Here is a 26,985-nt window from a genome sequence, read left to right on the forward strand (position 1 = left end):
CCTGTTCCCCTGCACCAGGGACCAAAGGGTGCAGGGGAGCCTGGGGAAGGGAAGCACCAGCCCCTGTGAGCTGTACACCAACTCGTCGAAACCCTACATTTTCCTAGTCAGACCTAACATTTTCTTTTATGACCTTAAGTTTAGTGTTCTAATGAAGTTACAAATCATAAAAAGAATCAAAGCACTATCATGCTGAGTCAATTTTATTCTAAGAAGGCCTGGAGAAATGAAATAAGCTCTTTTAGGTGGGTATCTTACACCACAAGGGTGCATGAGGATATCCCAGCCAGGGTCTGCCAGCCCAGAGCGCGTGCTGGAGCAGAACGCCCACCTGAGGCACACTGCAGCTTCATCTCTGCTGCGCAGGAGCGGGCAGGGCTGGGGCGGGGGGCTGGAAGGAATCAGGTACCCCAAACTCCTGAAACATGACAACATTCACCACAGTGAGGTTCACTGATTACATACTCCCCACCTGGTTCCACAATGGAATGCCATTGTAGAATTAAAGCAGTGGGCTCCTCCATTCTCCAGAATCTGTTAGGGCAATTTGTATCATGCTCTGGGGACACAAAAAAGAGACAGGAAAGAAATACACGGCCACCTGAAGCTTTCAAAGTAAGCTTCCTATGTTTGGCTCAATCATGCTGAGTGGGGAACTGAAGACACATGACAAATTGAGGCTTCACTTTTCTGAGATGCAAGCTGAGGGGAAAGGCAGTGGGAATCAAATCAATCCTGGGCAGCAGTGTGGCCTTTTTCACCCACAAAGCCTCAAGAATGAAAGGGGACAGCAGAGCAGGACAGACAGAATCTGGACAAGAAAGGAAACAAACTGATGCTAACCGCATTATTTCAATTCTTCAAACTTCAGGTTGTACAACTGGGATAGAAAGAGAAAGTCAGTGGAAAGGAAGGACCACGCCCAGCCAGTTCACGCAACCCCTTGGATAACTTCAGTTTGTTTTGTCTTAGGGAATGCCAGGTAAATCTGCAGAGGCAGTGGCCTGCCGCTGAGACCCATAGGGTGGGAGAAGAGGGAGGACTGGGTGAGTTAGACAGGGGCAGTTACTTCCAGGTTCAAAGTGCCAGTGATGTTCCTTTTGAGGATGCGATGGATCACCTGATAGGAACTCAAAATGCCTGCGAAACAAAACACAACAACAAACCCCCGGTGCACTGGGTCAGGCAGGAGGAACAAGGAAGGGAAGTGAAAGGCCGGGGCTGCAGGAAACTACTCTGGCTGCAGACGAGCTCCTAAGACAAGTCTCTGCTAGTTAGTGCTAACTCCCTGCTGCCAGGATAAAGTGAGACAAACGCTAGGAAGGTGAGGGGGGAGGGCACAGCAAGAACATATGAAAGGAGGGAACATTATTATTGTTGCTAGAATAATTACATGGATCTAGAATTTTACCTACTACTGGGAAATTCTGGGGATGGAAAACTGTTCATCAACTCTGCTCTGAGCATTAGGGCTTGAGAGACAGAGGGTAGAAACAGAGACGCTCTCACCGTGATGAGTGGGCATTCTTACATGCTGGAACGAGGCAGGGCAGGCTGCTGGTCAAATGTCTTCCCTTACTCAGCTCCTGATGTCCTGCCATCCTCCAAATTCTGTGACTGTTTGTATGCATAAAACTGGCCATATTAAAAGTCAGACCTCATTTCCATTCTCAGCTATGCGACTTTCTTGCTATAAGAGGTGAGGAAGTTCCTTTTGTTTTTCTTTCTTTCTTTTTTTTAAGTGAGAGGAGGAAAGATACAGTCCCCCGCATGCACCCTAAACAGGATTTACCCGGCAACCCCATCTGGGGCTGAGGCTCAAATCAACCCAGCTATCCTCAGCACCCAGGGCCGACACGCAAACCAATCGAGCCACTGGCTGTGGGAGAGGAAGACAGAGAGAGTGAAGAGAGGGAGGGGGAGAGAAGCAGATGGTCATTTCTCATGTATACCTCTGACCGGGGATTGAACCCAGGATGTCTGCATGCTGGGCTGACACTCTATCCACTGAGTCAACTGGCCAGGACCCTTTTCACTTTTCCAAGCCTTACCGTCCTCATCTATAAGGAGAATTGTACTGCCTGACTTCTCAGGGCCCTCACAAAGTCCACATGGGAGCTGAGCACACTCTGTATCTGGGCTGGGCACTCTGGCACCTCTGAGAGGCTGGAAGTTACTCTTTGGGGCAGGGGTAGCCTCTATTCTGGGCCACCACCTAACTAACACCAAGCAGTCGGGTTCAGCCTGCCTGAAACTCCAGAGCCCTGGCAGTGGGCTTGTTACTCCCCAGGCTGGGCAGCAGGAGCCCTCTTCATGCAATGACCCAAGACAACCTGTGGGTGGTGCCCCCAACCAGTAGGCACCATTCCCCTCAGCCTCCCAGGGAGCTTCCAGCCTGCACTTTGGGAGAGTGCTGTGTGTGTATGTGTGTGTGCGTGTGTGTGCGCGCGCGCGCACACGTGCATGCTTGTTAGTCTTCACCTCTGACTCTCCTCTTGATCCTCCAAAGCATCCTTTCACAACTTATCTGACCCCAATCTTGAGAAGGGGCAGGGCAAATAAGGGGCCCCTCCATTTCAAGGATGTGGAATCTGAGACCCCAACAGGTGTCTCTGTCTAAAGGAACAACACATCAGAAGACCCTCAGTCCAGTGCTCTAAGCCCTACTACTGGTTTTCAAATGCTAGTTTTCTTCCCCAACAGAATCCTTTCCCAATGAAATCTTAAACAAAATGCAATGTACATAAAACAGATGAAAGCTGAGTGGCTCTGGCAGAAGCAGGGTGAAGAGCCTGCCTTCCCTCCCTGCACCTGAAGAGCTCAGCCTTCAGATAGTACTTATTGGGGCCTACAGAACCCAGCTGCGAAAACTCTGCAAGAGGCAGATGCCAAAAACTGGGGTAAAATCAAATGAATAGAGGCTTAAGGGCATCCTAAGGACCGTGGCTACCTCCACGCCACCCCCTGCAGAGGTCCTGGAGGCAGGCACAGTACCTGCCATCCCTGATCCTCAGGAGGAGTTCAGAGGACATCTTACCTTTCTCCAGAATGAATGGCTGAGTCAGAGGGGGATGGTCCAGGAGTCATCACTATCCAGGCTGCACAGAGACTGTATCAGGATGGTGGCCAACGGACCAAAATCAACGAACATGACAAGAGCCCAGGTATCCACCCTGTCCACTATCCAGCACTGGCCAGAGGAAGGGAGGGAGAGGAGAGCTGTCCCGTCAGGTGTCATGCATAGTGGTCCTTGACAAAGAGAGCTTAAAGGTCAAGGCTAACAGGAGCAGATTTTCCTTTGCTTTTCCCCTTCCTTGGGCAAGGAAGTGATAATCAACAGAGATCTTAAGAGAGGAAGCAGCAGGAAAGAAATCAGGGTCCAAAGGAGGGAAAAGGGAAGGAGTGGCTGTGCACTGGCCTTTCTTTACCCTCCACCCTGCCCAGCACACAGGGATTCCCATCCACCCCGCCCAGCACACAGGGATTCCCATCCACCCCGCCCAGCACACAGGGATTCCCATCCACCCCGCCCAGCACACAGGGATTCCCATCCACCCCGCCCAGCACACAGGGGTTTCCATCCACCCCGCCCAGCACACAGGGATTCCCATCCACCCTGCCCAGCACACAGGGATTCCCATCCACCCTGCCCAGCACACAGGGATTCCCATCCACCCTGCCCAGCACACAGGGATTCCCATCCACCCTGCCCAGCACACAGGGATTCCCATCCACCCTGCCCAGCACACAGGGATTCCCATCCACCCCGCCCAGCACACAGGGATTCCCATCCACCCTGCCCAGCACACAGGGGTTTCCAGGCCCACCTGAAACTGCCCAGGTGGTACGTGGCCAGACAGCAGCCCCACACTGCATAGCTGAGTCACGCAGGTCGGCTGCTGCTCCTCGGCCGGCCGTGGCCACCCTGACCCCAGCGCCTGCATGTTCCAGTACAGAGTCTGTAGGTGGCACACACGCAACGAGCCTCACTGCCCACATCACATCACACATCTGTCTCTGCAGATGTTACCTGTTAGGCCAGCACCACTAACCTGCCCCAAGGGAACCAAAGGTATGAGGTGGGAAAGAGAAAGACATAGAACCCAGGGACCAGACTGTGCTCGTTCTAGATTCCACCTATAATCACGCTCACCATAGGAAGGCTCTGTGAGAAGGCACCGTGCCCAAGAGGGCCACCTACCAGCCCATACCTCTGTGGTGCACATGGCCCAGAAGAACGGGGTCTGAGGGACAATACTTGTCGCCAGCAGCCCCACTTCCCCGCTAGTGTGGCAGATGGTGGGCAGCCAGCTCAGGAGTCGGAAGCACTCCCTCAGGAGCAGCACCAGGAAGGATCCTAGAGCAGTGGTTCCCAACCCTCGGCCCACAAAGATAGGATAAATAACTTAATTATTTCCGTTTTTTTTTATATTTAAGTCTGAACAATGTTTTATTTTTTAAAAATAATCAGATTCCCTCTGTTACATCCGTCTAAGACTCACTCTTGACGCTTGTCTCGGTCACGTGATACATTTATCCATCCTACTCTGAAGGCCGGTCCGTGAAAATATTTTCTGACATTAAACCGGTCCGTGGCCCAAAAAAGGTTGGGGACCACTGCTCTAGAGGAAGGGCAGTGAAACACAGGGAAGGGGTGAATGAATGAACAATCTGACCAGCACTGTCCTGGAGGAGTCTGGGCAGGCCTGGGCAGAACAGGCATTCTGAGCAGGAGGCAGGTCAGGCCCACCGCATCGAGGGTGGAGAAGAGTGCACAATGCAGAACAAAGGCAGCAAGCACCATGCCAGGGGGCGGGGGGAGTTTGGGAAGGGGGAGTCTTGGAGGGAAACAAGCACAGCGGAGACCGCACAGAGAGAGCTGGGCCAGAGCCCTCACTGGGCTGGCTCTGAGCCTGCCAGCTGCTGCAGGACCTCTACGTGATGCAAGTGTGAACTGCCTAAAACCCAGGACAGGTTTCCAATCCCCAAATCACTGATCCCTAACTTTATCATCCCCCTCCACTAACTTTACCATCTAATTCACACATGTGGTCAATGGGGCAAACTTGCTACTTTGAAAAAACCCCACAAAACCCACTCATTCTACAGCATTTCAAGTCAGAAAGACTATTCTGGCATCCCTGACATTAAGAATGGTGTCCACTATTAAAGCAGAAAATGTGGTGGACATGACAATCTCATGGTACCCAGGGTGGGGGAGAGGCACGGGCCTTCACTGTCCAAAAATGGAAAAGATTTTCTTAGGTCACTGGGGGTCTGGTGCAGGAGTTCCTTCAAAGTTCATCCCCACATGGTACCACCCCTGTCCTCACTCTCTAGGGACTGACTGGTGTCTGCAGGCAGCATTTGCTCTGGTGGCCCCTGTATACCTCCACTAACCTCATTTTCTTGGGAACTGCAGAGGAGGTTGTCTCCAGTTTCTCTGGCTCTTGGGAATCACCAGGAGCTTTAGGAGTGAGCTGTGTACAAGCTGGAAAGCTGAAGATTGAGTCTTGGAGGCACCAGAGCTGCCCCTGGAGGATTGCCCCCCTGCCCCCCAAGGTGCCTGGCCCCACCCTCAGAGATAGGACAGGATGGGCCACAAGGCCGTGTCCTTCCATGTCTCAGCCTTGAGATCCTCAGCTGGGTGGGGAGGGTGTACTGGATGATAGTCATTAATCAAAAAGCATCCTAGAGGATAAAAAGAGATATTTCCTACACTAAGAGGTTAACAGAGAATGAAGCTGAAAGGGATGCTTGGAGAATTGAGTCAGGAGTTACAGAGACTTGTCCTGAGAACTCAGGATCTCACCAATGATTTTGGCAAATGTTTGACCAGATGCTCTCTCCAAAACATAGGGAGAAAAAGAAATGGTATCACTCAGGCACTGCAGTATTATTTTATTGATTTATATGTTGAGTTACTCCAAGGGCTTTTGGAGACTGTGTGAACAGCCCCTGCACTGACACAGGCCCTAGCTGAGTTTTGAGACACTCACACACTTTCTCCTTTCTTGCTGGGATCCTGATCAAACCCTGAAAAGACGGTCAGACACGGGAGGGAAGGAGAGAACAGCTGCAAGGGTGCTCGGTGAGGACTTAAAATTCCAGAAGTCCAGAATGTGTAGCCTGGGGGGCCCTGCCGGACCTTCCTGGGTGGAGGAAGAGAAGAAAGGGGTGAAAATGGTTATGCTGGAAGTGGGCTACATGGAGAGAGGCCTCCACACAACCCTGCAGCCCCCAACGCACGCTGGCTTCCCGCTCTCCACTGCTCTCACCTGAAGACACTCAGCCCTGGTTAAGGCCATGTCTCTGCCCACCCTGCTGCTCCCCTGCTTCTGGCCACTGACCACACCAGAGAACACCCATTGCCACTGTTCTCACATGGACACACACTACAATCCTACCATAAGCCCGCTAGTAAGTTTCCTTTCCTTCTTGACAAATGGACAAATTCACACTCTCTTCAGACCCACCCCACTCCCTCCCCTCACCAGGTGAACTTGTCTCTTCATCCAGGGAAAACCAGAACCAGTGGGATGGGAGGTTCCTTACGTTCTCACCAGCCAAACCCCTACACCTACCCTCTCTGCCACCCCTCCTGCTACCACTGTGTACCTGCTCTAACGCTCTGGGTCTACACCACCTCGCCTTCTCAGGACAGCAGTCCTGAGGTCCGGCCCTTTCTCTTCCATTATGCTCCCTCTCGTGTGGACATCTCCCACCAGAAGATAAATACACTCTGTTATCCATGTTTGAAAAGACCATGACTTGACCCCAAATCACCTCTAGTTATCACGTTTCTCTGCTCCCTTCACTGAAAATGCTGTCTGAAGTCCTGTCTACTTCCACTCCTGACATTTTCCCTGCAGTACTTTCTAATCAGGCTTCCTTGAAATAGCCTGCACCTGGCCTTGGCCAGTTGGCTCAGTCAGTTAGAGCATTGTCCCGAAACGACAAGGTTGCAGGTTTGATCCCCAGTCAGGGCACTCACAGGAAGCAAGCAATGAATGCATGACTGAATGAAACAACAAATGAATGCTTCCTTTCCCTCTCCACTTTCTCTCCCTTCCCCTTCTGTCTGTCTCAAAACAAACAAACAAACAAAAAAAAACAAAACAAAAACACACGATCAAAATATTAAGCCCTGGGCCCTGGCCGGCTGGCTCAGTGGTAGAGCGTTGGCCTGGCATGTAGGAGTCTGGGTTCGATTTCCAGCCAGGGCACACAGGAGAAGCGCTCATCTGCTTCTCCACCCTTCCCCCTCTCCTTCCTCTCTGTCTCTCTCTTCCCCTCCTGCAGCCAAGGCTCCATTGGAGCAAGGTTGGCCCCGGGCGCTGAGGATGGCTCTGCGGCCTCTGCCTCAGACACTAGAATGGCTCTGGTTGCAACAGAGCAACGCCCCAGATGGGCAGAGCATCGCCCCCTGGTGGGCATGCTAGGTGGATCCCGGTCAGGTGCATGCAGGAGTCTGACTGCCTCCCCGTTTCCAACTTCAGAAAAATACAAAAAATAAAATAAAATAAAAATAAGCCCTGGCCAGATAGCTCAGGTGGTTGGAGCTTTGTCCTGAAGCACAGAGGTTGCTGGTTCGATCCCTTGTCAGGACACATACAGGAAGAGCTTGATGTTCCTGTCTGTCTGTATCTCTCTCCCTGCCTCTCTCTCCAAAAACAAGAAAGAAAAAGGAAATGGCTTGCACAGTCAGCAATGACCTTCATGTTGCTGAATCCTCATGTTCTTCATTCTGAATTTACTTGCAGTATTCCACCCACTTTTCTTTCTAGAAACATTTCTGTTGGCTTCCTTGACATTGTACACATCTGGTTTTCCTTATCTTTAACTAGCTTGCCCTTTAAACAAGCTGAACCAATAAATGCTGGCCAAACCCAGGACTTGGTCCTCTCCTCCGCCTACCTTCTCTCCAAGGCCATCCCCAGTTCTGTGGTTTTAGGAATCAACAGTATACCAAACTCCTTAATCATTCCAGACCTCTAGCCTTAATCATTCCATAGAATTCAACTCAAGTATAGAGATGGCCACTTGATAGGTCAGCTAAGAGGTACTCAAACTCAGCAAGTCTAAAATTGACCCTGCACAAGCTGGGTGTTCTCAATTTTAGTAAATTACATTATTATCTACCTAATGTCGCAGGCCAAATTTATGTGTCTCCCTAGCTCCCAACATCAAACTCATCAGCAAGCCAAGCCATCTTTTTCTCCAAAACACACCCGAACCCATGTACCCCGCCCTCTGTGTATGGCAGCCCAACACAAGCTGTTGCCACTTTATTACCAGGACCATAGCAACAGCATCCAAAGAGTTCCTGCTGCCTCACTGGCCCCCATAATCCAGTGGCCACCTGGCAGATATGACCCTTTACAAATAAAAATCAAATCCCATTACTCCCCTGATTTAAACCTTCCAACAGCTCCTCATTGTGCTTAAAAATAAAATCCAGTCTCTACTTTGGCTCCCCAAGGCCACCCACTGGGTTCCTCTCTGCCCACCCCCCTTCTCCTGCCACATCACACCTTGGGGTATTTGCAAGTACCCTCAGTTTGGAGTGTTCTTCCACCGATTAGACAGAGCCTGCAGAGCAAGGCCTCCACGGAGGCTAACTACCCCTGTCAACCAACGAGACCGCAGTCAGATCTTCATGTGAAACCTCTGCCCCCTGTGTACCTACTACAAAGTAAAGTGACAGTTGAACATCTGTCCTCTAGCCAAGCACAGAAGTTGCCTTTTTATTTAGAATCTCCTAAGACAGTTCGAAATACCAATCCCAAGAACCAATTATCAGCAGCAGTTTCAAGTTAAAAATTAATACAGAATCATTTAAAACCATTTTAGGTCTAATTATTTTTCCCTAATGATTTAAGAGATGAGTATAACAAGCCTTTCTGACAGTCTGTGATATTAAGTTCAGAGGAAAATCTATATAATTACCACCCAACCACAGCAGCAGGCATGCCACCCAACAAACCTCAGATTTTAGGTTGCACTTCCACTGCTTAGGTTGTATGTGTAACACAAAAGTGAGCCCCCTGGAAGCTACTCAAGGTAGCATCTCATCCGCTGCCAAACCAGCCTATTTTAATTAACTTCTATTGTTGCTAGAAGCACAGTAACTCTCATGCCCAGATCAATCACCAGCTGTTAATAGTCTCTACTTTATTCTGGGACATTGTTACCAGCTGGCCAAAGGTCCTAAGAGGTAGCCGGCTCCCGAATGATGCTGGTGAGTCTGGGCAGTGAGAGAGAAGACAGAGGGCACACAAAGGTCACTGGCCAGCGGGCTCTGGGGTGGATAGGGGTCCATTGGGTCCCCTACATACACATCATGGAGAAGCTCTTGTTCCACTGTTCAGCAGGGGTGTAGGCCTTGTCTCGCCCAGAACAGTGGTAGCTTCCCTGCCTGCAGCCTCTCAGTGTACTCACCACCACACCCCTGGACTGCTGCTAGTCACTCTGGACCATCTGCACCTGGGGCCACCTGAAGGGCACACCTTGGTGGAAATTAACATTCGCAGTGTTAACCCTCCATGGCTTTCCTCTCCTCCACATTATACACCTTGCACCTCTACTATGTGTCAGGCACTGAGTGACAAAGACGAAAGATGCAGAGCCTCTTCCCAGGGAGTCCACATTTAGTTGCTCCACAAATATTTACAAAATGTGTACATTCCAAACACTGCCATTGGGAAACTCACATTTTGGCAGGGGCAGCCGACAGTAAGTATACAAACAGGTATACGAAACACTGGTGGCCATAAGAGCAATGAAGAAACACAAGGCAAGGAGAAGGGATGAAGATTGTGGGGTGAGATAGAGGGTGACAGCTAAGCAGAGACCTGAATGAAGTGAGAAAGCAAATCCCATAGATACCTGGGGAAAAAAGCCTTTGTGCTGAAGACAGCAGGTCCAAGGTCGAGGTGGGGATGTGCTGGGTCCCTTTAAAACTTAATGGTAGAGCATCGCTATGTGTATGTCCTGGGTTCGATTCCGGTCAAGGCACACAAGCGAAGCGCCCATCTTCTCTCTCTCTCTCTCTCTCTCTCTCTCTCTCTCTCTCCCTCCCTCCTGCAGCCATGGCTCAATTGGAGTTGGCCCCAGGCACTGAGGATGGCTCCATTGCCTCCCCCTCAGATGCTAAGAAGAACTCATTGGATGAATCTCAATAACATTCTGCTGAGTAGAAGCAAGACACAAAGAGGCACATACTGTACAGTAGGATTTGTGTACATGAAACTCTGGAAGAGATAACTAGTCCCTGAAGTGATAGAAAACAGAGCAGTGGTTGCCGGGGCCATAAAGGGGTCACTGATTGGGGAAAAGCACAAGAGAATCTTTGGGTGATTAAAATGTTCTCTGTTCCATTGTGATAGTGATTACATGGCTTCATAATGTGAACCCTGAGAACTAAGAAGGGCTCCTGGTAGTGGCTACCTGGGCTCATACAAAAGAGAGAGAGAGAGAGAGAGAGAAGAAATTAAGAAAGAAAAGAAAAAACAGAGTCTAGCAGCCATTTCTGTGCAGGGGCTTCTCATGCAGACTGCACTTCAGGGAGAAGCCTTTGCACTAAACTACCTGTCTTTATGCTGCTAGACAGCCTACTCTGCACTGAATCACCTGCCTGCAATGTGTGTCTGCTTTCTGAGTCAGCCCAACGAAGAATAAAGGCGTTCTTCGACTCCTATTTCAACTAATAGGACTAAGGCTTTCCCCCACCCAACTGGAGCTGCAAAGCTCTGACCAATTGGAGTGGCTCTATTCTAACCAATCAGGGACCAAGGGTAGGGATTTTTGTCTGCTTAAGCCAGCTCTCTGTGCCTGGAGGAGCTCTCATTCCACCTGCTTCTGCTTGCTAAATACCTCAGAGAAGAACAGATAGTGTTGAGTGGGGCACAGTGAAGTCAACCATCAGACCATTGCAGAGTGGAACAGAGCATGGCAGACCATCACGGAGTGGAACATTGCAGAGCGGAGCTGCCTAAGAGAGGGGCCGCCTGGCTGGGGACAGCCTCACGACTGTGCTGTTTTCACAGCAGCAGTGCTAGAGCACTGTCACGCTGTCCCATAGCAGGGCTGTTTTCACTGCCATGCTGTATGACTGTTGAAATGTGTGTACTACAAAGTTTCCTTCTTTGCTGCTCCCCAAATTGGGGATTCCTGTTAGCATTAGAACTGGCACCAATGACCATCTGTTGAATTTTGACCATTATATATGTCAAAATTCATCAAACTTTATGAAGTTACACTTCAATAGTATACATAATACTTCAATAAAGTTGATGTTTAATGTCATTGGTTAGCCTGACCGGGCGGTGGCGCAGTGGATAGAGCGTCAGACTGGGATGCAGAAGACCCAGGTTCGAGAACCCAAGGTCGCCAGCTTGAGCGAGGGCTCATCTGGTTTAAGCAAAAGCTCACCAGCTTGAGCCTAAGGTCGCTGGCTTGAGCAAGGGGTTACTCGGTCTGCTGAAGGCCCACGGTCAAGGCACATATGAGAAAGCAATCAATGAACATCTAAGGTGTTGCAATGCGCAACGAAAAACTAATGATTGATGCTTCTCATCTCTCCGTTCCTGTCTGTCTGTCTGTCCGTGTCTATCCCTCTCTCTGACTCTCTCTCTGTCTCTGTAAAAAAAAAATGTCATTGGTTAAAGTTGTGGTTAAATCTGGTTATGTCATTCCCTGTTTAAACCCTCCAGTGTTCTCTTTTTTATGCAGCTACGTATAACACCAGTCACTGCTGAGTCAAGTTATGAATTGATTGTTTTCATTGTTAGACAATCTTTATCCCAGGAATTGACTGCTTTTTTCTCTCTTCATTTACTTATTTTCTTAACTTTATGGCTCAGTTTTCCAATCCCTCCAATGGCTCTTTTTTTCTTTAATTTTTATTTCTTGATTTTAGGGAGAGAGGAAGGAAGAGAGATAGAGACGGGAACATCGATCTATTCCTGTATGCGACCTGACCAGGGATCAAACCAGCAACCAATGTGCTTACAGACGATGCTCTAATCAACCAAGCTATCCAGCCAGTGCCAGTGGCTCTTAATACCTCTCCATTCAACTTTCCATTTTTCTTTGTGCAAATATCACCCTGACGTATCACGCCATCCTGCTCTGTCCTAGACTGACTGCTGCTCAACTGCTCTACCTTTGTCATCACTTGAGAAGTCTCTGGCCCCTCTCCTGGGCTGGATCTCCTGCTCCCAGATCACCTCATTTTTTTAGCTTTTATTGCTTCATTTCAATGGAGCACATTCCCCCATAGCTTTCTGAGAACAGGTACATGGGGCATACATTTTTGAGAGCCTACATTTCTTAACAAGTCTTCTAGATTGATTTGATTGAGAATAGATTTAATTTCCAATTAAAAAATGGGCAAAGGTCCTGAAATAAACACTTCTCCCAAGAAAACATACAGATGGATAACAGACATATGAAAAGATGCTCATCATCACTAATCACCAGAGAAATGCAAAGAATGGCAGTCATTAATAAAACAACACATAATAAGTGCTGATGAGGATGTGGAGAAAGGGGAACCCTCCTGTGTGCTGGTGGGAATGCAGACTGGTGCAGCCACTGTGGAAAACAATATGAAGATTCCTCAAAATATTAAAAATGGAACTGCCTTATGACACAGCGATTCCACTTCTGGGAATATATCCAAAGAAACCTGAAACATTGATTCGAAAGAATATATATACCTGTGGGGCAAACAAGTGTGTTACAAGTGTGTTAGTTAGGCTTGCTCACTTGTACTTTGCCTGATTGGTGCATGAGCACGGGGCAGCACCTTGTCTGTATATACTGCTCACAAAAATTAGGGATTTTTTTTATTGCTTCATATTCATTTTGAAATATCCCCTAATGTTTGTGAGCAGTGTCGTCTATGTAAGGTGCTTGCTCTCAGGGCGGCAGATTGCAAATTGTGATTGCCTGCCTGCTGGGGAGGGGCCATTGTTTGCCGGAGAAGGGGTGCCCCAAACCTGTTTTGCTTGGGAGTCCTGAGAGAGAGAGGGAGAGGGAGAGAGAGAGAGAAGCGGTTTCCCCTGCCTGCTTGCTTGTCTGCCATTGCAAGACTCTAATAAACAGAATGGCCCGCCATCTTCCAGCTCCACAGTTTCTCTGTCGTCTGCGGAATCCCATGTGAACCTACCTAGCCATGGCACCCAGCCTTACAGCACCCCAAGTTCACTGCAGCATTAGTTACAATAGCCAAGATTTTTAAGCAGCCCAAATGTCTGTCAGTAGATGAGTGGATAAAATAACTGTGGTACATTTACACAATGGAATATTACTTGAACATAAAAAAGAAGGAAATCTTACCTTTTATGACAGCATGGAAGGACCTGGAGAGTATAATGCTAAGTGAAATAAGCTACTCAGAGAAAAATAAATACCATATGATTTCACTTATATGTGGAAACTAAAGAACAAAATAAATGAACAAACAAAACTAACAGACTCATAGATACAGAGAACAGACTGATGGTTGGCAGAGGGAAGGGGGTTTGGGGGGCTGGGTGAAATAGATGAAGGGATTAAGCAATAACATAAACAATCTCATAGACACAGACAACAGTATGCTGATTACCAGAGAGAAGAGGGGTGAGGGAGGTAGAGGGTAAAGGGGGGATAAGTGGTGGTTGAAGGAGACTCGACTTGGGGTGATGAACACACAATACAACATACAGATGATGATAATAGAATTCTACACTTGAAACCTATATAATTTTATTAATCTATGTCACCCCAATAAACTCAATAACTGGACATCATCTTCCTGTATAATCCAACGACACGACCCAATTCCATACCCTTCAAAGGGAATCCTCCTTCTGAAGCTTTATCCCAGAATTCTAAAATATTTAAATTTAAAAAAATAAAATATTTCTATAATGTGCCTTAATGTCAGTTTTTATTTTCCCATTCATTATCATGGGCAATCATTGGTTGCTCTTAATCTGAAAACTCATATCCTTTACTCCTGGGAGAGTTTGTTATATCATTTGATACTTTCTCCCTTGCCTTGACCTGAACTCTTCCTGGAGGAGGATGCAGCACCAGTGAAAGCTGATTGTCTAATTTTACCTCTAGCCCTCTGGAAAATAATTTTACTATAAAATATTCCAACTGATAAATCCTCTCCCCAAAAGCAATGATAAAACTTGACACAACTGTCAAAAACAACTATTCCAAGACTCTAGAATCTGCCTAGAAACATACAACAAATTACAACAAACCACAGGCCCTTGGATACAGTGTGAGGCAGGTATTTCAGTTTAGAAATTCTCCCACTCCTCACTCCCCGCTCCTTCAGCTGACAGTTCTACCAGGGTGGGCAAACCTGTGCAAACCAGCAGCTTCAGAGGTGGCTGACCTTTTAGAGCAGGTGGCAGAAAAACCTACAAGCTTGGCTCTTGTCAAGACCAGCCAGCCCATGGTAAGCACACAGGAAAGGCCAATATCATGACCTGTATCCTGTTGCCTTTTGTGAGTCCTTGTCTATAAAATGCCTATTCCCAGTTCTTGCCCAATTTTATATCAGCTTGTTTCCTTTTCTCATTGATTTCCAGAAGTCATTATTTTGCTTTTCTTTTTGCTTGCTTTTAAAAAATATCCTGGATCATAATCCAGAGGTCAACAGTCTTTTTCTGTAAAGGGCCAAAGAGTGAGTATTTCAGACTTGGTGGCCATACAGCCTCTGTCCCAACCACTCAACTTTGCTATTGTTGTGCGAAAACAGAGATAATATATAAAGGAGTGAGGCTGCTTTCTAATAAAACTATTTGTAGACACTGAAATTTGAATTTTATATAATTTTCATGTGTCATGAAATAGTATCCTTCTTTTGATTTTCCTGCCCAGCCATTTAAAAATGTAAAGACCATTCTTAGCACTTCTACTCTGGGAAGATGGCATACGAGTACCTTTTCCTATTCCTTCTGGTAACTACAACTAAAACCCCTCAAGTTACATATAAAACAAACATAAGACAACTTTTACTTTGAGACCAACAAACAACATGATATTGAGTTCTCAGGGTTTTCTTCTTGCCTTGTATATCCTAGATTTAAATGGAAGAACCCCAAAACACCAACAGGCACAGACAAGAAAAGCCCCAACAAAAAAATCCTGTTTTCAATAGCCCAACGACCAGAAAAGGGGCAGCCTAACATCTAAACCATAACTGCTCTCCTTCAGCTACACATGCACACACACAAATGGCCTCTAACATCTATGCACTCTCGCAAAGATGAGCAGGGAACCTAGACTTCCACCATCACAAAACTGTAATGAATCATCCAACACCTCCACCCCATTGTTACAGAATGCCAACTAGACAGCCAGAAATTTCATCCCCTAGCCAGTAAAATCCCAGCCCTCACCACCCCAGCCCCTGCCTGTGGTGTCAGTGGAGACCACTTGGGAAGTCTGGACATCCACACCCACCCTGCAGTAATAAGCCCCCACAGTGGGGTTATGTCAGAGGAGCCCTGCTGGAGAGCCAGGACTTTCTCCAGTGGTAACAAAGTCACCTACACCAGAGTGTCAGTAGAGAATCAGAACTTCCCACCGACAGTGAAAAGGAGCTCCCCCTGTCTTAGCAGACAGCGTGGGGAACTGGGACTTCTATCTTCACCTGGCAGTGATGAGGCCACACCCCTCTGTCCCTGTGGGAAGTCAGAGAAAGCCAGCTAACACAGACCGTTTGCATGAAACCCAGAGTTCGTGATATGTATAAGAAAATGTCCAGGTTTCAATTGGAACTCACTTGTCATATCAAAAACCAGGAAAACCTCAAACCAAATAAAAAAAGAATCAGAACCTGCCAACACCAAGATGACATGGGTGTTAGAAGTATCTGACATTTTAAAGCAGTCATAATAAAATGCTTCAACAAGCAATTACAAACACTCTTAAAACAAATGAAAAAATAGAAACTCTCAGGAAAGAAATAGAAAGTCTCAGCAAAAGATAGAAGATATTTTTAAAAATGGGAATTTTAAAACTGAAAAGTACAATAACTGAATTAAAAAACCCAGCTGATAAGCTCAACAACAGAATTGAAAAGACAGGAAATAATCAGTGCCCGGAAGACAGAACAACAGAAATTATACAATCTGAACAACAGAGAGAAAGTAGATTTAAAAAATACCTACAGATTCAAAAAGCTGAGTAAACCCAAAACAACATAATTGCAAAGATATCCATAGCAAGATACAGCACAATTCAACTACTGAAAACTAAGGACAAAGAAAAGATTTTGAAAGCAGCCAGAGAGAAGCAACACCTTCTATCTATAAAGGAAAAACAATTAGAATGACAGAGGATTTTTCATCAGAAACCATGAAGGCCAGAAAGAAATGGCACAATATTTTTCAGGTGTTGAAAGAAAAGAACCTTATTGCTAGTGAAAATATCCTTCAGGAATGAAGGGAGTTAAGACATTCTCAAATGAGGGATAACTCAAAATTTGTCACCAGCAGACCTACCCTTTAAAAATGGCCAAAAGAAGTTCTCTAAACAAAAAGGAAATGATTAAAACAAAACAAAACAAAAACTTGAAACATAGTAAGAAAAAAATATGGGTAGATACAATAGGCTTCCCTTCTCCTCCTGAATTTTCTAAATTATGTTTGACAGTTGAAACAAAAATTATAACACTGTCTGATGTTGTTCCAAATGAACACAGAGAAAATATTAAGACAATTCATTATAAACAGGGAAGAGTAAAAGGAGGAAAGGTTTCTATACTTCACTCAAACTAATAAAATTGACAGGCATATACTGTGTATATACAACATAACATTTAGAGCAACCAGTTAAAAAAGTATACAAAGAGATACACTTAAAAAACACTACAGATAAATGTTCAAGTAAACCAGGGGTCCCCAAACTTTTTACACAGGGGGTCAGTTCACTGTCCCTCAGACCATTGGAGGGCCAGACTATAAAAAAAAACTATGCCTGACCTGTGGTGGCTCAATGGGTAAAAAAGCATCAACTTGGAACACTGAGGTTGCCGGTTCAAAACCCCGGGCTTCCCTGGTCAAGGCACATATGGGAGTTGATGCTTTCTACTCCTCCCTCCCTTCTCTCTCTCTTCCTCTCTCTGACTCCTCTCTCTAAAATTAATAAATAAAATCTAAAAATAAATAAATAAATAAAAACTATGAACAAATCCCTATGCACTCTGCACATATCTTTTTTTTTTTTTCCATTTTTCTGAAGCTGGAAACAGGGAGAGACAGTCAGACAGACTCCCGCATGCGCCCGACCGGGATCCACCCGGCACGCCCACCATGGGGGCGACGCTCTGCCCACTAGGGGGCGATGCTCTGCCCATCCTGGGCGTCGCCATGTTGCGACCAGAGCCACTCTAGTGCCTGAGGCAGAGGCCACAGAGCCATCCCCAGCGCCCGGGCCATCTTTGCTCCAATGGAGCCTTGGCTGCGGGAGGGGAAGAGAGAGACAGAGAAGAAGGCGCGGCGGAGGGGTGGAGAAGCAAATGGGCGCTTCTCCTGTGTGCCCTGGCCGGGAATCGAACCCGGGTCCTCCTCACGCTAGGCCGTGCACATATCTTATTTTAAAGTAAAGAAAAAAAACAACAAAACGGGAACAAATACATTATTTAAAATAAAAAACAAGTAAATTTAAATCAACAAACTGACCAGTATTTCAAGGGGAACTATGCTCCTCTCACTGACCACCAATGAAAGAGGTGCCCCTTCCGGAAGTGCGGTGGGGGGCCGGATAAATAGCCTCAGCGGGCCGCAGTTTGGGGACCCCTGAAGTAAACCATAGGAAAGCAGAAACAAAAAAGAGAACAAATGGCCTGACCAGGCGGTGGCGCAGTGGATAGAACGTTGGACTGGGATGCGGAGGACCCAGGTTTGAGATGCCGAGGTCACCAGCTTTTGCGAGGGCTCATCTGGTTTGAGCAAGGCACAAGGCTCATCAGCTTGAGCCCAAGGTCGCTGGCTTAAGCAAGCGGTTACTCGGTCTGCTGTAGCCCCCCCTACGGTCAAGGTGCATATGAGAAAGCAATCAATGAACAACTAAGGTGCCACAACAAAAAATTGATACTTCTCCTCTCTCTCCTTTCCTGTGTGTCTGTCCCTCTCTGTCCCTCTCTCTGTCTCTCTCTTTCTCTGTCACACACACAAAAGAGAACAAATGAAAAACAAAAAATAAAATGGTAAACTTGAGCCCTAACATATCAATAATTACATTAAATGTAAATGATCTAAATATACCAATTTAAAGACACAGATTTGTCATTAAAAAACATGATCCAACTATATTCTGTCTACAAAAAGCTTACCTCAAATATACTGATATAGGCAAGTTTAAAGTAAAAAGATAGGAAAAGATATATCATGGAAGCATTAATAAAAGGAAAGCAGAAGTGACTACATTAACATCAGATAAAGTAGACTTTAGAGCAAAGAAAATTACTACAGACAAAACAGTCTTTATATAATTATAATTATATAATTATGAAAAGTCACTCCACCAAAAATACACAGCAATCCTAAATGTGTATGCAGCAAACAACAACACTGCAAAATATGTAACACAAAAACTAGTTGGTCTGAAAGGAGAAATACAAATTATAATCGGATACTTCAACAGCCTTCTCTCAATAACCCATAGAATAAGCAGACAGAAACTCAGTAAGGATATTGAATAATTCAACATTATCAACCAAAAGAATCCAATCAACATGTATGGAACTCTCCACTCAACATTAGCAGTGTACATATCTTTTCAAGTGCCCAGGAATATATACCAGGATAGACAATATCCTTAGCTATATAATAAGTCTCAATAAATATAAAAGGATTCAAGTCATATGAAGTATTCTCTCTAACCTCAATATAATTAAATAAGAAATCAATAATAGAAAATATGTGAAAAATCTCAATATTTTGAAACTAAACTGCACAATTCAAAATAACCCACAGGATTAAGAAATCAAAAGGAAAGTTAGAAAATATTTTTAACTGAATAAAAATGAAAATAACGTCAAAACTGGTGGCATGCAAGCAAACCATCACCTAAAGATAAATTTATAGCACTAAAACTTATATTAGGAAATAAGAAAGATCATAAAATAATTACCTTAGCTTTGACATTAAAGAAATAAAGAGCCTGACCAGGCAGTGGCACAGTGAATAGAGTGTTGGACTGGGACACAGAGAACCTAGATTCAGAACCCAAGGTCACTGGCTTGAGCACAGGCTCATCCAGCTTGAGCGTGGGCTCACCAGCTTGCTGGCAGGGTCACTGACTTGAGCGTGGGATCATAGACATGACCCCTTGGTTGTTGGCATGAAGCCCAGGGTTGCTGGCTTGAGCAAGGGGTCACTCGCTCTGCTGTAGCCCCCCAGTCAAGGCACATATGTGAAAGCAATCAATGCACAACTCAGGAGTCTCAACAAAGAATTGATGCTTCTCATCTCTCTCCCTTCCTGCCTATCTGTCCCTATCTGTTCCTCCCTCTGAGTCTCTGTCTCCATCAAAAAAAAAAAGGAAAATTAAACCCAAAGAAAATAGAACAAAGCAAGTAATAAAGATTTGAGCAGAAATCAATAAAATTAAAAACATAAAAACAGTTTAAGAAATCAATGAAGCAAATGTCTGATTTTCTGAAAGGATCAATAAAACTTAGAAACACCAGCAAGACCAACAACAACAAAAAAGATAGAAAAGACAAAAATTAGCAATATCAGGAATGAATTGGGATATCACTACTGACCCTGAAGATATCAAAAAGATAGATAATAAAGGAATATTAAGAAAATTCTATACACTTAAATACAAATACAATTGTCAAACATGAAGATTGACAAATTAGACAAAATGGACTGCTTCCTCAAAAAATACAAGATGTAACAACTCACTCAATCTAAAATAGATCATTTGACTAGCCCCATAACTACTGAATAAATTGAATTAATAATTAAAAGAAATAATCCCAAACCTAGATTGTTTCACTGTAGATATCTACCAAACATTTATTTATTTATTTATTTATTTAGTATTTTTCTGAAGTGAGAAGCAGGGAGGCAAAGAGACAGATTCCCACATGTGCCCAACTGGGATTCACCCAGCATGCCCACTAGGGGACGATGCTCTGCACATCTGGGGCATTGCTCCGTTGCAACTACAGCCATTCTAGCACCTGAGGCAAAGGCCATGGAGCCATCCTCAGCGCCTGGGCCAACTTTGCTCCAGTGAAGCTCTGGCTGCAGGAGGGGAAGAGAGAGATAGAGAGGAAGGAGAGGGGGAAGGGTGGAAAAGCAGATGGGTGCTTCTCCTGTGTGCTCTGGCCAGGAATCGAACCCGGGACATCCACACACCAGGCTAATGCTCTACCACTGAGCCAACCGGCCAGGGCCTCTACCAAACACTTAAAGGAGAATTAACATCAATTCTACAGTCTCTTCCAAGAGGAGAGAACACTTTCCAATTAAGTTTATATAGCTAGTATTACTATGTTACTAAAACAAGTAAAAAAAAAAAAAAAGAAAACTACAGACCAATGTCCTTAATGAAAATAGAAGCAAAAATCCTTAACAAAATACTAACAAATAGAATTTAGCAATACAATTAAAAATTAAAGTAATAAAAATAATTATACACCATGAGCAAGTGGGGTTTATTCCAGGAATGTAAGGCTGAGTCAATATTTGAAAAGTCAGTCAATATAATCTACCATATTAACAATTAAATTAATAAAATCACATGATCATATCATTCAATATAGGAAAAGCATATCATAAAACTCCACATGTGTTATAGGCCAAATTATGTCCCCCCAAAAGGATATGTTTAAGTCCTACCCCAGTACCTCAGAATGCAACCTTATTTGGAAATAAGGTTTTTATTGAGGTAATCAAGTTAAAATGAGGTCAGAAAGGTGTATCTTAAGCTAATATGAATGACTCTGTCCTTATGAAGAGGAATATAGGACACAGAGACAGACACAGAAGACAGACAATGTGAAGACATACAGGGAGAATGCCACGTGAAGACAGACATTGGAGTGATGCATCTATAAGCCAAACAATGCCAGACATTGCTGGCAAACCACTGGAAGCTAGGAAGAGGCAAGAAATGATTCCCCTGCAGGTTTTGGAGGGAACTTTGCCCTGTGGACACCTTGATTTTTGGACTTTTAGCCTCCAGAACTATGAGACAATAAATTTCTGTTGTTCTAAGACACACAGTTTGTGGCATTTTGTTACAGCAGTCCTATAAAATTAATAAAACACTCATTCATGATTAAAACTTTCAGAAACATAAAAATAAAAGAGAGCATCTAAAAAAAATTCCTATAGACAACATTATACTTTGTGGTGAAAGACTGAAGGCTTTCCACCATTAAAGAATAAGGCAAGGGAAAGAAAAGAATAAGGCAAGGGTGTGCATTCTGACCACTCTAATTCAACACAGTGCTGGAAATTCTCGCCAGTGCTAAGCAAGAAAAAGAAACAAAAGGCTTATAAATCAGAAAGAAAAAAATAAAAATGGCCCGATTTACAAATGATATGGTTGTCTACATAGAAAATCTCAAGGAATCTACCAAAAAAGAAAAAAAAAAAGAACTCCTAGAACTAATGGCTGAGTTCAGCAAGGTCACAGGATACAAGGTAAACATAAAAACCAATTATATTTCTATATACTACCAATGAACAAGTGAACACCGAAATAAAAAATACAATGCCATTGGCTGATCAGGTGGTGGTACAGTGGATAGAACATCAGCCTGGGACACTAAGGACCCAGGTTCAAAACTCCGAGGTTGCCGGCTTGAGTGTGGGCTCATCGACTTGAGTGTGGGGTTGCTGGCTTGAGTGTGGGATCATAGATGTGACATCATGGTCGCTGGCTTGAGCCCAAAGGTCACTGGCTTGAAGCCCAAGGTCACTGGCTTGAGCCCAAGGTCACTGGCTTGAGCAAAGGGTCACAGGCTCTGCTGAAGCCCCTCCATCCCTCAGTAAGGCACATACAAAAAAGCAATCAATAAACAACTAAGGTGCCAGAACTATGAGTTGATGCTTCTCATCTCTCTCCCTTCCAGTCTGTCTGTCTGTCTCTCTCACAAAAAAAATAAATAAAATAATAATAACATAAATAAATAATGCAATGTCATTTATAATCACTTAAATAAAATGAAATACTTAAATATAAGTCTAAAAATACATGCTAGGACTTATATGCTGAAATCTACACAATTCTGAAGAAATTAAAGATGATCTGAACAAATGGAAATACATAATGTATTCATGGATTGGAAGACCAACATACAGTAAAGATGTCAATTCTCCTTAAACTGCCATGAAAGTTTAATGCACATCCTGTCAAAATCCCAGCAAATATTTTTGCAGGTATAGACAAGATTATTCTAAAATCTATATGCAAAAGCAAAGGAACTAGAACAGCTAAAACAATTTTGAAAAAGAAGAATAAAGTAAGAGGAATCAGCCTCCCCAGTTTCAATACTTTTATAGCTACAGTAACTGAAATTGTGGTATATTGGTGGAGACACTTAAATCAGTAAAACAAAACTGATAAACCAGAAATAAATCCACACAAATATGCCCAACTGAACTGTGATAAAGATGCAAAAGCAAAATAATAGTGGACATAAAGCCTTCTCAAAAAAATTGTGCTGGAGCAATTAAACATCTACAGGCAAAAAAGAGAAAAGGAAGGGAAGGAGAGGGGAGGGGAGGGGAGGGGAGGGGAGGGGAGGGAAGGGAAGGGAAGGGAAGGGAAGGGAAGGGAAGGGAAGGGAAGGGAAGGGAAGGGAAGGGAAGGGAAGGGAAGGGAAGGGAAGGGAAGGGAAGGGAAGGAAGAAATAAACTCAAGTTTCACAGCTTTTATAAAAATTAACTCAGAATGGATTATGAACTTAAAAAATGTAAAATTATATAACTTTTAGGAAAAAATATGGGAAAATCTTCAGGATCTAGGGATAACTAAAAATTTCTTAGATTTGGAAAAAAAGAAAAGCACTGTTCTATAAGGAAAAAATGATAAATTAAACCCCATCAAAATTTAAAACTTTTGCTCTGCAAAAAAAAAAAAAAATCCTAAAAACTTTTAAGAGCATGAAAAAATGAGTTACAGAGTAGGGAAAAATACTTGCAAACCACATATCCAACAAGAGATTAGTAACTAATCTGTGGTGGTGCAGTGGATAAAGCATTGATCTAGAATGCTGAGGTCGCTGGTTCGAAACCCTGGACTTGCCCAGTCAAGGTACATATGGGAGTTGATGCTTCCTGCTCCTCTCTCTTCCTCACTCTCTCTCTCCCTCCCTCTCTCTCTCTCACTCCTCTCTAAAATGAATAAAGTCTTTTTTTTTTTTTTAATATGAGTTTTTTGCACAAGTGCTTCTTAAAGCAATTCTTTTTTTTTTTTAATTTTATTTATTCATTTTTTAGAGATGAGAGAGAGAGACAGAGAGAGAGAGAGAGAGAGAGAAGGGGGGAGGAGCCGGAAGCATCAACTCCCATATGTGCCCTGACCAAGCAAGCCCAGGGTTTCGAACCGGCGACCTCAGCATCTCCAGGTCGACGCTCCATCCACTGCGCCACCACAGGTCAGGCCATGAATAAAGTCTTTAAAAAAAAAAATCACTCTCAATATCTGATAGCAATGAAACAATCCAATTAGCCCTGGCTGGTGGTGAGTGGATAGACTCTCATCCTGAAGCACTGAAGCCACCAGCTGGACCCAGAGGATATCAGCTCAAAGGCCGCAGGTTTGAGTCCCATTCAGAGCACATATGAGAAGCAATCAATGAGTGCACAACTAATTGGAACAATGAGTTGAGGATTCTCTCTCTCTTTCTATCCCCCTTCCTCCTACTTCTCTCACTCTCAAAAAAGAAAAGAAAAAAAAACAAAAAAAAAAAACAATCCAATTAGAAAGTGGGCAAAAGAAATGAAAATATAGCTCATCAAAGAGGACATACAGATGGCAATAAACACATGAAAAGATGTTCAATGTCATTAGCATTAGGGAAATGCAAATTAAAACCACAATAAGATATCACTACACTAACCTATTAGAACGGCTAAAATACAAAACAGTAACAACATCAAATGCTGGAGGGGATGCAGAGAACCCCTCATATATTCTTAGCAAGACTATAGAATGTTGGTACAGCTGCCCAAAAACAGTTTGGCTGTTTCTTCAAAAAGGAAGTGTGTGGCCAGGCTGGTGGCTCCGCTGATTGGAGCATTGCTCTTTTGCTGCGCCACAGTCACAGGTTCAACCCCCGGTCAGGCCACACATAGGAATCAACCAGTGAACACACAAAGAGGTAAAACGACAAATCAGTATCACTCTCTCTCTCTCTAACGTCAATAAATAAATAAATCTTTAGGCCTGGGCCGGGTAGTTCAGTGCATAGAGCATCATCCCGGAGTTCAGAGTCCACTGGTTTGATCCCTGGTCTGGGCAAATACAAGAAGCAACCAATGAATGCACAACTAAATGGAACAACTAAGTAAAAAAAAAAGCAAAACTTTTGATGGGAAGTATTTTCCCTATTAGTCAGTTCTAAGTATATTTACGCTTCTGTCATTGTTTCTTCTTTGACCTACATGTTGTTTGCTTTGGAATGTAGTTTTAAATTTCCAAAAGTATGGAGACTTGTGTTCATCATTTGGTTACATTTGTGTGTGTGTGTGTGTGTGTGTGTGACAGAGACAGAGAGAGTCAGAGAGAGGGACAGATAGGGACAGACAGACAGGAAGGGAGAGAGATGAAAAGCATCAATTCGTCATTGCAGCACCTTAGTTGTTCATTTATTGCTTTCTCATATAAGCCTTGACCAGGGAAGAGGAGGCTACAGCAGAGTGAGTGACCCCTTGCTCAAGCCAGCAACCTTGGGGTAGTGTCTATGATCCCACACTCAAGCCAGCGACTCCGCACTCAAGCTGGTGAGCCCATGTTCAAGCCAGATGAGCCTGTGCTCAAACCAGCAACCTTGGGGTTTCGAACCTGGGTCCTCTACATCCCAGTCCGATGCTCTATCCACTGTGCCACCGCCTAGTCAGGCTTGGTTCCTTACTGCTACTGTAAAAGCATTGGGAACATTCCTGGGAAACTACATCCATTAGAAAAGTAAGCCAAGCCCCACACACTCTTTTCTAATATCTGGTTCTGGCATGACAGAACCTACTCCCCCACCCAAAACAACTCTAAAACTGGACACAATATATGAACTAACCATTTCTGGCACAGACTAATGATAGCAGGTAGCAGGGCACCATTTGCCTGGGAAAAGGAAAGCACAAGAGGTGAGCGCCACATTCACTCTAGCCCAGGGGTCCCCAAACTTTTATTTATTTATTTATTTATTTATTTATTTTATTTTTATTTTTTTGCATTTTTCTGAAGCTGGAAACAGGGAGAGACAGTCAGACTCCCGCATGCGCCCGACCGGGATCCACCCAGCACGCCCACCATGGGGCGATGCTCTGCCCATCCTGGGCGTCGCCATGTTGCGACCAGAGCCACTCCAGCGCCTGGGGCAGAGGCCACAGAGCCATCCCCAGCGCCCGGGCCATCTTTGCTCCAATGGAGCCTTGGCTGCGGGAGGGGAAGAGAGAGACAGAGAGGAAGGCGCGGCGGAGGGGTGGAGAAGCAAATGGGCGCTTCTCCTATGTGCCCTGGCCGGGAATCGAACCCGGGTCCTCCGCACGCTAGGCCGACGCTCTACCTCTGAGCCAGCCGGCCAGGGCTTGGGGTCCCCAAACTTTTTACACAGGGGGCCAGTTCACTGTCCCTCAGACCGTTGGAGGGCCGGACTATAAAAAAAAACTATGAACAAATTCCTATGCACACTGCACATATCTTATTTTAAAATAAAAAAACAAAACAGGAACAAATACAATATTTAAAATAAAAAACAAGTAAATTTAAATCAACAAACTGACTAGTATTTCAATGGGAACTCTGCTCCTCTCACTGACCACCAATGAAAGAGGTGCCCCTTCCAGAAGTGCGGCGGGGACCGGATAAATGGCCTAAGGGGGCCGCATGTGGCCCACGGGCCGTAGTTTGGGGACCCCTGCTCTAGCCTTTTCCTGGGAAATTTCCTGGGACATTTTACCAACCATAGCAAAGGGGAGCCAACCTAGAGTGGTCAGTGGCAGTCTCTCTGGGCAAAAGAAACACAGATAAGAGTTTGGGTGACAGGAATTTCTGGGACAGGGTACCAGAGAGGAAGAAGCCACAGAAAAGTCCCAAAACTCTAGGGGCTCCCTAGGGGCTCACCTGGGGGTGCTTGGCTGAATCCAAACTGCCCATGTGCAGGGTAAATTCTAGGAAGCCCTAGAAAAAAGAGCCGCTGCAGGAGTGAAGGAGAGGAGCTGAGAGAGAAGCACAGATTACAGGGATCTCACAATGCTGGGAGACAATGGAGTTCCCACCCAGCCCAATGCAGAAACCCTGGTAAGCACCCTGAGACCCTTTCCTAAAACCCTTGAAAGCCAAGCCTTAGGAAAAGAATTTTGCACAAGAACTAAGGCTCAAATTGACGTATACCAATCCCAACAAAGAAAACCAATTTGAATAAGATAAAAAGATTGGCTATTAATTTGATTTTTGCTAAATAAATAAATAACACTATTTAGAGGACATAATATAAAGTCTCTAGAATATAACATTCACAATATCCAACATACAATTAAAATGACTATATTTGTAAAGAAGCCTTGACCCATAATCAAGGAGCTAAACATCAATAGAAGTGTCAATAGAGCCACAATGACCCAGATGTTGAAAAGAGCGGAAAATGATTTTTATAATTATCCTAAATATTTTAAAGAATCTAGGAAAAAAACAGACACGGTACGTGAAAAGATGGAAGATTTTAGCAGAGAAATGGTGAAAATAAAGAACTAAATGGAACTTGAAAAAATACACTAATTGAAA

General features: G+C 44.7%; 1 protein-coding gene across 1 annotated transcript in view; it reads right to left on the reverse strand.

Annotated features, from left to right (window-relative positions):
* Positions 1-1,051: 1,051 nt before the first annotated feature.
* The window catches only part of TDRD10 (tudor domain containing 10), a 62,523-nt gene continuing 36,589 nt past the window's right edge, over positions 1,052-26,985 (reverse strand). Inside the window, 6 exon segments of the mRNA XM_066257331.1 lie at positions 1,052-1,140; positions 3,038-3,073; positions 3,076-3,190; positions 3,828-3,959; positions 4,212-4,357; positions 5,813-5,863. Of these exon segments, the coding sequence (XP_066113428.1) occupies positions 1,052-1,140; positions 3,038-3,073; positions 3,076-3,190; positions 3,828-3,959; positions 4,212-4,357; positions 5,813-5,863 (569 nt within the window).

This window comes from Saccopteryx bilineata, chromosome 2 (assembly GCF_036850765.1).
Source record: "Saccopteryx bilineata isolate mSacBil1 chromosome 2, mSacBil1_pri_phased_curated, whole genome shotgun sequence".
Lineage (NCBI taxonomy): Eukaryota > Metazoa > Chordata > Mammalia > Chiroptera > Emballonuridae > Saccopteryx > Saccopteryx bilineata.